The sequence below is a fragment of the Emys orbicularis genome, chromosome 1, assembly GCF_028017835.1.
Source record: "Emys orbicularis isolate rEmyOrb1 chromosome 1, rEmyOrb1.hap1, whole genome shotgun sequence".
Lineage (NCBI taxonomy): Eukaryota > Metazoa > Chordata > Testudines > Emydidae > Emys > Emys orbicularis.
In genome coordinates, this window is record NC_088683.1 from 271,794,198 (window position 1) to 271,807,571 (window position 13,374).

The 13,374-nt window shown below is 36.8% G+C and overlaps 1 protein-coding gene across 1 annotated transcript in view; it reads left to right on the forward strand.

Moving 5' to 3' along the window:
• The window catches only part of ABCC4 (ATP binding cassette subfamily C member 4 (PEL blood group)), a 224,653-nt gene that overhangs the window by 145,126 nt on the left and 66,153 nt on the right, over positions 1-13,374 (forward strand). The window contains exon 20 of the mRNA XM_065414371.1: positions 53-132. Coding sequence (XP_065270443.1) covers positions 53-132 — 80 coding nt within the window. The remainder of the gene's footprint in view (positions 1-52; positions 133-13,374) is intronic.

The following is a 13,374-nucleotide window of genomic DNA, read 5'->3' on the forward strand; positions in this document are numbered from 1 at the left end:
AAAAATCATCTTAGAAAAAAACCACAATTTCTTTTGAATCCTGTTTTTATAGGGAGAATCTTAAATCGTTTCTCCAAAGATATTGGCCATCTGGATGATTTGCTTCCACTGACAATTTTGGACTTCATACAGGTAATGTAGTTGTTACAGTTTTGAGAATTTTACCTTGTACTATGAATTTCAAGTCCTCTATACTCAGTTGATATACAAAACCCAATAACTTATCTGCCAAAGTTTTAGTTGAGTGAATTTAATGAAAGAGCTTGTTTGTGAAAGAAGGGTGTGGTCAAAATTTAATGTGCAAGTGAAAAGCTATCATGAGCAATAAGTGGCAGGTAGGAGTGGCTATACAGCTTGCTATCATGTCAAGATTTCAGTTCATAGTAGCTACATGCTTGGTAAATTGCTCTGGATTTGCCTCCAAGCAGTCTGGCAAGCATAGTGTGTTATGAAATATATCCACAGTAAAGAGACAATCAATTCACATGGCAAGATAGCACAGATTAACCTAATTACGTGTGTACTTCCACAAAGAAGCAAATGCTTACCGCACCATTTTGGATTAAAATAGGTGTGGCTATTTACAAAGAAAGGATTAGTAATAACAGGGTGAAAATAATAGTCTTAATAGGAACAAGAGAAAGAAGTTACTGCAAATAGAAAAATGTCTATAAGGAAAAAACGATTTTAGTGACAATGAAAGGATTAAATTTATGGCATTACAGTGATTTTGATTGGCATCCCAATTAGTCCTTTTCATGAATACTTCAAAAGCAAAATGTTTACAAAACCAACCGCTGTATGCTAAAATATTCGTAATCCTGTAGCCTTAAAATTCAGAATTGCAGAAATTAGAGATGGAGAAGATTGATTAGGCCATCTGTAGATTCATCACTTTACCTATTCAGAAATGTTTCCTACAGTGAGCTGAGGGGTGAAAACATTATTACTTAGTGCTTTATCCAGTCTGTTTATGGATGACTCCATGGAGGTTTCACCTGGTTTTTCATATTGAAATTAAATGTTTGTAAAAGTTACTTTCAGCACATTGTTAATATTTAACTCTTGAAGTGTGCTGAAAAACTAATTTAGGACATTTTTCGCTAAAACACATTTAGAAAACACCTGTTTTCTTGCCTAAGCAAGGCCTGAAGGTTGAAGAGCTTTTTGCCCTGCTTTTCAAAGCTGTTCAGTGCAGTAGACCTCTTTGGGAGGGAGATGGGATGGCTTTTTTTTTTTTAATCTGCTCGCAGGACCTCCATTAGAAATTGTAAACTCGTTTTACCATTAGCTGCTGTTTTCCTAACTCTTAATGTTAAGCTTTTGAATTTGCCTGGTTTCCAAAGTATACAAGAGATCTGTCCTATGCACAGAAGGTAAACAATCTGCTAGAGTGTATGTGTATTGGCCATTTATTTCTATCAATTATATGGAATCAAAACTTTGTCTTTCTTTAGACCAGGGGTAGGCAACCTATGGCATGCGTGCCAAAGGCGGCACGTGAGCTGATTTTCAGTGTCACTCACACTGCCTGGGTCCTGGCCACTGGTCCGGGGGGCTTTGCATTTTAATTTAATTTTAAATGAAGCTTCTTAAACATTTTAAAAACCTTATTTACTTTACATACAACAATAGTTTACTTATATATTATAGACTTATAGAAAGAGACCTTCTAAAAACGTTAAGATGTATTACTGGCACGCGAAACCTTAAATCAGAGTGAATAAATGAAGACTCGGCACACCACTTCTGAAAGGTTTCCGACCCCTGCTTTAGACTTATCAACTATCTTTTATTAGACAGGACATCTTGCTTCGTTTCAATTGGTTTAGGCAATGCATTTGTGTCCTGCTATCCTGCTGCGTGCCCAGACTGTTCAGCATACTGCCCATTTGCTAGCCTCCTCTCCTGCGTATAGTATGCTTCTGCTCTCCCCACTGTGAACAGGACTGGGTAAGTTCAGGCTGCAGACAGTGAAATGACATGGCTTTGCTGCTACTTCTGGTACTTGATTGGCTGCCCCTGTAATTAGCATGAAACTCCTCTCCTCCACAAAGCCTGGTGGCTGCTGCCAAAGCTGGAGAGAGCTGGAAAGAATTTAGGGGACAAAAGGAAAGGGGAGGTGTTGAGAAACTGAGGAGGGGAAAGGGAACAGAGGTGAACAGACAGTTGCAGGGGAAATGATGTTCCGCATTGTATTCCTCAATTTAGGGTTAACATGTCCCATGTTGTCACTCATTTGAGAATAGGGAGGGGGTCTGTGTCCCATTGTGGAGTGTCTGGAGGTAGAGAGGTACAAATATGTCTTTCCAATTAGTGCAGGTAATTTATATTATTACATGCATCTTTCAAGTGCCCGCCACTGTAGTTAGTAAGTGCTCAGATATGACAGGCAAATGGGGGCAGAGTCAGTGTATAGTATGTTCACCCAAACTAAACTGATCTGGGATGAAAGAATAAAGTATTTCATTGTAAATTTGAATTTCTTGTTCTTTTGACTGTTATCAAGCCTCTTATCCGTATTGTGAAAACTGCAATTTGCAAAAGTTTCCCTTCCGAAATCTCATGTGCTTAGCTACTTAGTTCATCTCTTGTAAATAGGGCATTTAAGTAGTTGAAAGACAGGTGTTCTAAAGTTTGCACAGTACATGAAAACACACAAGCTTTGGGAAGAGATGTATGGTATAGTATACTTAAGTGGGGGAAAAAAGGATTTTTTTTAAATACACTAGTTGTAGACGTCCAGAATCTTTACTGAAATTATTTAAATTATTTTTGTTGTGCATAATTCAGTGCTTCCCTGTTCTGTTGGGCATAAGAAAAGAAGCCTTAGTTAGTTAAATCTTATTATAGGTTTGTTGCATTTAGCTATTAAACTTCTGAGCATGAGAGGAAAAACATTCCCTCTCTTTGTTAAAATGTACCACTGCTGAACATCAGTGGTGCCTATTAGTTAATACATCTTGAATTTAACAGCAAAGTTATATTACATTATTTATCTCTCTAAGGAAGCATAGATTTCTAGAGAGGATAACTGTTATCAATTATGATAAAGATCTTTTGTCACTTGTTTTGTCTGCAGGTGTCTTTTATAAGACTTTCTATAATCCCTTCAGGAAGAAATATTTTCTTCTTTTTAAGAACAGTATTAGCTAAGTATAAAAGCTCTGATCCCTACTATTGTTGTTGATTCTTTGAGGGACATTTCCCAACATTCATTGTTTAAATGGTTGTCAGGAGGAATCAAGTGAAATTTAATAAACAATGCAGTAACTGGTTCATCTTACTTTGTGTGTAGAAGCTTTTCTTGTGAGGATTTGCATTGAAGAAGTGGTCCTTATTGTGAGTTATCGTTAGGGTAGTTTTGAAGCTTTCCAGTCCGTTACTATATTAGCAAGTGTATATTTCATTTCTGAACAAATAAACTTAACTTGGCTGGGCTCAGATACTACAATGAGGAGTGCTGTAGACTTACCTATAAATAAATAATAAAATTTTACTAGTTTCAAGAATTTCATAGTTAAAAAGAATATAGATTTTAAGAGAATACCAAAAATTCTCAGTATTACCATAGACCCTTAATAAGATTTACACACTGCACTACAGTGCTAATGAACATGATTCGTCTAGATAGCTATACTGGATGAAAAATAATTCCTAAAATGGAAATAATTACAATTATTTTGTCTGTTATTGGATTAACCAGAAAGAAATTGTTTGTTTATTTTTAAAAGAGAATAGAAATGTGCTGGACATGTAATAAAGAGTCGTTAGAGAAAAAATGAAATGGGGGGCATGCAACAATGCTTAAATAAAGCCTTACTATATTTGGGTTCCACTGCTGACCATGATTTTCAGAACTGTGGATCTGAAAGGGCACCCAAAGTCAGCTCCTCATAGTCCAATATTTGAGGATTAAAGAGCAGGAGACTGTATAAATTCTGCTTCCCTTGTTTTGTGAAAAGATCTGCTCAACTTGAGAATGAAGGTATTCAAAAGAGAAGATTTTGGCCTTAGAGAATGAGGAAATTATTTTTTGCCTGTTTCTTTGTAAATCTTTAACAGCATACAGGAAAGGTCATGTTCACTTGATAACTGTCTGTTGGAATAATTGCTTCCATCATTTTATAAATAAAAATTAGAATGATCTGTCAGAGCACACATTTAAGGATATATGCTGCTACGCTGATATCAGATGGAGCTGTATGTGCAGAGAGAGTGTAGGTTATTATACTTAACTGAGTTTCTTTGAATTTTACATTTACAGCCTGATTCAAAACTCATAAAAGTAAATAAGAATCTTTTCATTAACTTCAGTAGGCTCTGGATCAGGCCGCTAGTGTTCAAGGCCCGTATCCAGAATAGGTGCACTGGTGTGGGCCCTTATGCCTCTGATGGACTCTGTGTGGGAGTAAGTTTCCATGCCAGCTCATCTCTTTGAAAATATGTGCCATATTTATTAAATTCATAACTGATCATTTACATTTCAGGATCTAACTGATTGCCATATTTGGGTTCAGGAAGGAATTTTTCCCTGGGTCAGATTGGCAGAGACCTTGGGGAGTTTTCACCATCCTCTGCATTATGGGGCATGAGTCACTTGTAGGTTGAAACTAGTGTAAATGGTGGCATCTCTGTAACTTGAAGTCTTTAAATCATGATGTGAGGATGTCAGTAACTCAGCCAGAGGTTATGGGTCTATTACAGGAGTGCAGGAGGTCAGACTAGATGATCATCCTGGTCCCTTCTGGCCTTAAAGTCTATGAGATTTACTGCTATGTTTGTTATAGTCCAAGCTGATTTTTAGAAAGTTAGTGAGTTAAACTAGTACATGAGTGGAAATAACTTGAAAAGCAAAATGAAGGTAACAGTGTTTGGTTGATGTAAGCCCATATACTTTGTTAGTCAGTTACCTTATAACACTTACCCTCATTCTTCCTTCCCCTTCCTTTCCTGCTGTTTGTTACATTCATTTGGGACATCTTTTTTTCAACTAAGTCAGGGGTCGGCAACCTTTCAGAAGTGGTGTGCCAAGTCTTTATTTATCAGAGGGGTAGCCGTGTTAGTCTGGATCTGTAAAAAGTAACAGAGAGTCCTGTGGCACCTTTAAGACTAAGACTGTTAGTCTTAAAGGTGCCACAGGACTCTGTAAGTCTTCATTTATTCACTCTGATTTAAGGTTTTGCGTGCCAGTAATACATTTTAACGTTTTTAGAAGGTCTCTTTCTATAAGTCTATAATATATAAGTAAACTATTGTTGTATGTAAAGTAAATAAGGTTTTTAAAATGTTTAAGAAGCTTCATTTAAAATTAAATTAAAATGCAGAGCCCCCCGGACCGGTGGCCAGGACCCAGGCAGTGTGAGTGCCACTGAAAATCAGCTCACGTGCCGCCTTTGGCACGTGTGCCATACATTGTCTACCCCTGAACTAAGTTGTAAGCTCTTCAAGACAGGAACCATGGATAAAATGTTCAAAAGTGCATTGATGACTTAGGTGACTGATTCTCATTGACTTTCAATGGGATTTAGACACCTAAAATTACTTAGGGTACATCTACACTGTAAATACAGTAAAGGGTTAGTTCTTAACTCAAGTTAGCTAACAGGTTAAAAATAGCACTGTGGATATGAAAACTATTATCTTGAGTTTGAAGCTCAAGGGTAAAGCCTGTAGGGGAGCCTGGGGTTGCACTTGAGTGCTAACTTGATTAAAAGCTGGGTTGTGATGTCTTTAGTACTATTTTTTTTCTGAGTTAGCGAACACCTTTTTTTGCACGAAAGACATCTCCTTAGATGCTTCAGAATATTTTACTCTATACCTGCTTATATGTTGTACTGTATCTGGCACAATGGAACTTTCGTCCTGAATGGGGTCTAAAGGTGCTACCAGAATATAAATAATAGTCACAAATATCCTTCCTTTAGTGAATGATAAAACTGATCAGATTTAAATAAATAAATAAATAAATGGGCTTAAGGATGTTCAGTGCCCAACTTCTGTTAAAAGTGAATAGGACTTGGGCATTCAGTTCTTTTAGGCTCTTTTGAAAATCCCTTCTAAGCTCACTTATTATCCTAGCCAAAATTTCCTGACTCTATCTCTAGCACGGCAGGGGCACAAGGTTCAAGCCATGTGGAGCTCATCGACAGACTGGGGCTTATCGTTTAAATACACTGTGGTTAAAATATTACATCTGTATACAACTTAACATAATAAATTCATATATTGGCTTTTTTTAATTGGAGAAAGAATCCAGTGGTGGAATATTATAGTACTCTTAGTTTAATAGAAAATGTAAGTATAACATTATATTAAATAACATTTTATATACAATAGCCCATATTTTCAAAAGTGGCCACTGTGGCCTCGATTTCTGCATGCTCAACTTGACACTTTAGGGGCTTATTTACAGAGATGCTGAGAGTCCATATCTCATTAACAACAAGGAGTCTGGTGGCACCTTAAAGGGCTCGCAAAATTAGTAGCCACTTGAAAATGTTGGCCAGTATGCTCATCTTCATAAAGGTCTCTATGGATTCTTCCATTTCCAATAGCTTCACCATTTCATGCCCTTTCTCTTTTTATGTTCCCTTTCTTCTACAATAGCCACTAGTTGGTATTTAAAGTCAGCGTAATATAGATGTCTTAGTTTATTGTCTTTTTGATAACAAAATGTAAATCCTCTATGATTTCATTATTCATATCTAGATAAATGAATTGCTGGTTTAGTTTCTAGCATATTTAAAGAAGATAATTTAAAAGCAGTATTTCCAACTCATTTTGATTTTATCCTGTGCTGGATTTTAAAAAACTCAAGATTTGTTTTGTTTCTGTGGAACATTGTGAACATGTGAACTATCAGCAGCTGCCCTTGGTAAAGGGCAGTGATTTATTAAGGAAAACTGAATTGCAAAACCTTTTTCCTCCCAAAATCAACAGCTTGACTGAGCTTAAATAACTGACTTTTCATATCCTTTCATCACATACAAAGACCTAATCTTGAGACTACTTGAGCCACCAATGTAGGCTTTGGCTAAGACCACCGCTGAATGTGTCATTCCCTTCTCACCACACACAAAACACATTGACTGCAGCTTTATGAAGTGAAAATACTGAAGAAAAGGAAAATGTGAAGAAGGTGTCCACAGTCATTCCTTTAAAAAAATAGCTGCTGCATCTGGATATTCAGAACAAAAAGTGCCTAAGACTGGAATAATAAGCTAGGGTCACTTGCTTTCATAGGTGCAAAAGAGTGGAACTGCCTTTACTTGTTTCAGTACCACTGACCCTTGCATTTTATTGTTTGGCAATGTCAGGGAAAGTGTGCAGAAGGAATTCCAGCATCTTTTAGCTTTACAATGACTTTGTCATTTTGTGATTCCTATAGTTTGTTTTTTTCCCCCCCAACTTAGTCAGGTTTTGTATGTGTAAGATAATTTTAAGATATGTGTACATTGGATAATTAAATAAAAGTTCTTTCTCTGCTAAAAGATTATGTAACTTGGTTCAATTTTCATGATATTTTAAAACATCAAAATAATGAGGGTATAAAAAAATAGCCAAGGACTGGGATCTTTGTTAAATGTCTGTCTGTTCTCTTTGGTGAAGCAGGTGGTACAAATATGTGTCTTTTGTGTGTGTGTTATTACGTTCTGATTTTTTTAGTGATATTAGGTGCACAGATTCTGTGATTTTGCCATTATAGGAAGTTTAGCTAAAAGAGAACAGTAAATAGCAGCATGGTGACAGTTAATCATGGGGGACTCTCTGAACCTTTTTCTGCTTGCATCTACTTGTTCCAATTTCTCTTTTCCAGCATCCATGCCACAATGGATCAGTTAGTATTTAACATAAGGCTAATTAAGACTTATAGGGACAGGGGGATGGCCGAAAATAAGAAGGTGATTTTTACCAGAGCTACTAGAAGATGGCACAGGCATTTAGATAGAAATATGGTGAGGTGGCAATGTTCATTTAAAAAAAGAGGTGATTCTATAACTTTTTCTGAAGTCCCTTGATTTTTGTTTGGTTGGTTGGTTTTGCATTTTCATGGTTGCGATTAACTCAGAATAAAAATATACTGTTTACACTGATGTGAAAAAAAGGAGGGGAGGATTTCTGCCTTGAAGACCAAAAATGCTGTAGGTGGGAGGTTAACATGGTGTGTTAGATAAATAATGTAGCCCTTTATTTAGTCTCTCATTTCTCTTTTGAATGCCCCAACTATTAAATCTCAGGAGCCAGATGGAGTAATCTTGATGATAACCAGCATATATGCCAATATATGCTAAAGCCATTGCTGTGTCTTTACACTGTAACTGTCATCCATTTTTCTTTAATGATTTTAAAAATTATTTCTTGCACTTCAATCAAATATCTGGGTAGGCTGGTCATCCAGATTTAGGCCAGAGCCATGCAGAGGTCAGAGTAGTCTCCAGTTTCCAGTTTTTATTTATACTCTATAACTATTTTCAGCATTATTAGTGACAGATAAAGTTTCATTCTCTCTCTCTCTCTCTCTCTCTCTCTCTCTTATATATGCAATAAGCTTTATTACTATAGCGAAACAGAAATTTAATATAAAATATCAAATAATGCACATAACTATTTCAGTATTTTCTGGATTTTGTTCTTGTTTCATATCCATTCTATTTTTGAATAAAATAAATTCTTTATTCATATGTGGAAGAAGACAGTATACAAACATTCCTCTTAATTATTTTGCATTTATCTTTTGCCCTTGATGACTCTGTTTCTCTTCCCTAACTCTTTTCTTCTTCATTTTCTTTTCACTTTCTTGTCTTTCTTTGTGTACTTCTCAGCTTTCAGCAACATAATGTACCTAAGTTATTTCTCTGATTTTTCTTAATGAATTGGGGAAAAGCAGCATTTTGAATATAGTACCTCTCAGTTCCTTGAAAAATAAAACTAACTTTCATTTAGTGATATATGAACTCTTTTCTCTGTAATTCTCTTGGTCTAGAGTCCTAGAAGTCTTGTGTGATGCAGTCTTTTGGCAAGATTTCTAGTAATTCATGGTTTAGACTGGTTGCAAACAGTGGGAATATAGCAAGGACAGCTTTTCTCAAAGTATTTTGGTGCCTCTGGATGAAACCAAAAGGTGCTGAGGTGCACAAAACTACTTTACAGTTAAATGACATTTTTTCCTCGACAAAACTACCAAACAAAGGTTCAGTTCTAGTTTTGTATGAAGATTTAGGTCAGCCCTTACCTTTGGCATTCATATCCCTATTTTCCTTCCCAACTTACTTTGGGACAGATCTTTAGCTGGTGCAAATCAGCTTAGCTGCATTGAAGTGTACCAGCCTTTACACCAGCTGAGAATTCGGCCACCCAGAGGCCAAATGAGGAGTTGAGTTCACCCAGAATTCCTAAATGTCTTTCAAGAGATCCTGCTGATCCTAGACTCTTCAAGTCTATTAGAAGTGGGGTTTGGTATATTTTACTATGGAAAGGCCACAAAGAGGTATTCAAAAGGCTAAGCAAATATATTTTCTACAGTTTGTATTTTTGATCTATCTTTGTTGAAATACTTAATTTGCTTTTGGCACAGAGTTGGGAACCTTTGATTATTTATTTACATGATTTGTAAAGCATTTTTATAACCCTCCACATTTGTAGCACAGCCTGATTATTGGAAAAAAAGACATATCAAGGTCATTAACATTTCTAACACTTCACAGCAGCTAGAAATCTTTTAATTCTACTGTCAGTCATGGAGTGTAACAATCCTGTTCCAAATGGCGATAAGTACAAATCTTCTAGATTGCCTTAAACTATTGATATACTATAGATATGACTTATGTGCTTACAAACAAAGTAGGATTTCACTGTTTGGCAAAAAGACTGTAGATTTTACTTTTGATTTGTGGAAAAAAACTGAGCATAATTTGAATTACTAAGCTATGTTTACTAGTGTGGGTGTTGGATCGTTATGCATATTTATTCTGAAAACAAACATGAGGACAAGAAATTATCTGTAACAAAAAATTATATATCTCATAGAAATGTGCTGCTAGGGTTATGTGTGCATATCATGCCGTGCTTAAGAACTTTTATCCTGCTTTTCACAAAATCTGAAATTGATATAGTTGCTGATCAGTGAATCCTTCAACAGATTAAGGAGTTGCATTGATGACTCCACAAACAGTACATCATCTATGGATTGATTTAAAGAAAGGCAATTTAAATCGCTGATTTAAATCACCAAGTGGAAATCCTTGCTATAAATCATCAATTCTAATCAAGTTTTCCACTTGTACTTTAGTTATTTTCTAACTACATTCTTATTGGTTGATATAACCATTAAAACATGTTGATTTACAACTAAATAGAGCCTTTATACTAGATTTGCTACCTAGGAGGGTCCACTATAACTATATACATTTATTTAATATTTAACATTTAATATAGTTTATATTTTCAGATTATTATTAATTGTATCTTTTTATTATGTTAGAAAATGGTGAATGATATATTGCTTATTTGCTAGATAATTAAGATTTTTTTTCTCATGATTTGTGTCAAGCTGCATTAGGGTGAGAACTAGAATTGAACACAAAGCAGCATATACCATTTTTTTAATGCTTTAAATATTTTAGATACCTAAATTTCAATTATCAAAATGTTTCACATTTACAACTAAATGATATCTTAAACAGAGGGATTAACTGTAGTCAATAAACAAAATTATTATTTAAGCCCAACTTGGTAAATTTTTCAAATATGTACAAGTGAAAATGACTGGAGCTTAAGTTTCTACTTGCCTAAGGGTGGGTCTACACTTAAAACACTGCAGCGGTGCCACTGTAGTGCTTCAGTGAAGACGCTACTATGCCAAGAGCAGAGCTTCTCCCATCGGCATAGTTAATCCACCACCATCAGAGACGGTGCCTATGTTGATGGGAGAAATTCTCTCATTGGCAGAGAGATGTCTACACCGGGGGTTAGGTCGGTATAATTGTGTCATTCGGGGGTGTGGATTTTTCACACCCCTGAGCGATGTAGTTATACCAATGTAAGTTTATAATGTAGACCTGGCCCAAATCTCTTGAAAATGAGACAGTCTATTATGTTACTTAGACTGTCCTTCAAACTTTTAAAACTAGGGGATCTCATCCCCTCCCTCCTTGTTTTTATTCATAGACTGGAGGAGACAAGACAAGTTTTCCTGCTTTTTCAACTCCTAATTGACTTCTCAACTTTGAGTGTATTAGTCCAAATGATGAAAATACTCTTTCTGTGCCTGCAGAAGAGGCTAGTGTTGTCAAAAGCAGTTGTAGCTCTTCAACAGGCTCTGGTTCCAGGTGCTTAGCTAGTCACTTTCTTTAAAAGATCATCAGCAAACATGTACTGCTTGAATGGTTCACCTCCAAACCTGAAAGTCATTGTGGTTAGCATAATTAATGGGTGATTATTAGATGCTCATGTCATAGTGGCATCATCTCCTTCAGCAGTTAGACATCATCTACCCTACCCCGGTACTTTGGGTTGGGAATATTGGCAAGAAAATGAGGTGGAGTAAGTGCCTGATCCATCTGCTTCTTTACTGCCTGCAATTTAACTTTGTTGTTGGGTATTTCTTTCTGCAATGTTTCTTGACATTCTTTCCACATTTTAACAACATCAGCAATATAGCAGCATCTTTGTGCAGTTTGTCCAAGGCTATGGAAATAGGTTTTTGTTAAGTTGGCCCTAAAATAATGGCTGCAGCTTGGGTCATCTAGTACATTGAAAGAGGAGGGCACTTTTCAGGGACTTCTTGCTTCTCAGCTCTATGAGCTAAGATGTGAAAAAATTATCTAAGTTATACATTTCTTGCTTTGGGAAGCATGGCTGTCTTTTGGTATTAATTTAATAGCACTTTTTACTTAGTTCATTTGGATTATTTTCTCTAGTTCTGAAAATAGGAGAAAATTAGGGGGGGGGGAAAGAACTTTCACTTTCTAGACAACAGCTATTCCTGCATTATTGTGGACAGCTAATATTCTAAACCACTGTGTTCACTTCCATCCTCTGTCCCCAACTCTTTATTTTTTAGTGGGCTTTGAAATACAGCACAGTCCTTTAAACAAGTAGACCTTTCTTTATTTGCAAGTCATTTGTGTCCTGTTAAATGGATTATTTTAGGTCCTCATTGCTGATAACAAATGTTAGGCTACCAATAAGTAATACACTGGCTTAGTAACTGTTTCCTTATGTCTGCTTCCATAACTGTAACAGCCTATAACTTACTCATAGCTAAAAGAGTTTTCCATAGCTCAAGAGGTAGAGGGCTGGGTTTTTGGTTCCAGTTTTGTTATCTGCCATCAACTGTGGAAAGTGAGAGAGAGTGTGTGTGTGTGTGTATATGTATATGTATATGTATATCCTCGGTTTGTCAAAAATACACTCTAAAAGGTTTATAGTTTATCTGCAGTGTTGTTAAGGTAGTTTCTTTTATTACCCATTCAGATATTATCTGTACTTCTCAAAGGCAAGAATACTGTAATAGATCCCCACTCTGGAGTTGGATTCCCTGTGCATGATTGAAGTTAGAACCTACTCGGGTGACCATATTTCCCTATGCTGAATACGGGACACCTGGTAAAATTACTCGTATTCAAGCAAGTTCAATGGCAGTCAATCAGAACTATGCACTACAAACATTCAAAAACATACAAACCCGTTTAAAAGAAATACTGCATAGTTGGATTATTTTTATTTACCTTCTTATCTTTAAGGCTTTAGGGTTCACACAGGGAGGAGTGACACACATGGGGAGAGGTGACACACACTCCCGTACAACTCTCTCGCACGGGGCGGGGGGGTGTGTGACTGACCAACCCGACCCTCCCTGCCTGCTGCGCTCTGCCCTCCATGCCTGCTCCTGGGACAGACCCACGTCTCCCAGTACTTGGCCCCGAGGCAGCTTGCAGTCAGGGGTACAGGATTTCTTTTAGGCATTGTGGTTCCAGTTGAGGGCAAAGGTAGGCAAGGAAGTGCCCGTAGAGCTGGCTAGGATAGGGACAGCTGACTCTGGAGGGAATGGTACACTGGAGAAATTCATATTTTCATTTTCAGTGATCTGGAAGGGGGTTTTAGAGGAGCTGGAGTCTTTTTATGGGTCCTCTCACTTGCCCAGGAGCCACAGTGAAAATGAAATAGTCTCACAGGAGTTTAAAGAGCTGCTTTGCTGATCACACTGATCCCCTGAGTGCTCTCCTCACTCACTTGGCGAAGGGGTGAGAGCAGTGCTGGTAGCAGAAGTTTAGATTCTTTTTTTCCCTAGTATTTCTGTACGTTTATTTATCCAAGTAAAATGTATCCTGTCGTCACCCTGCCTTGTCTCCCAGGGTATAAAGCTACCCA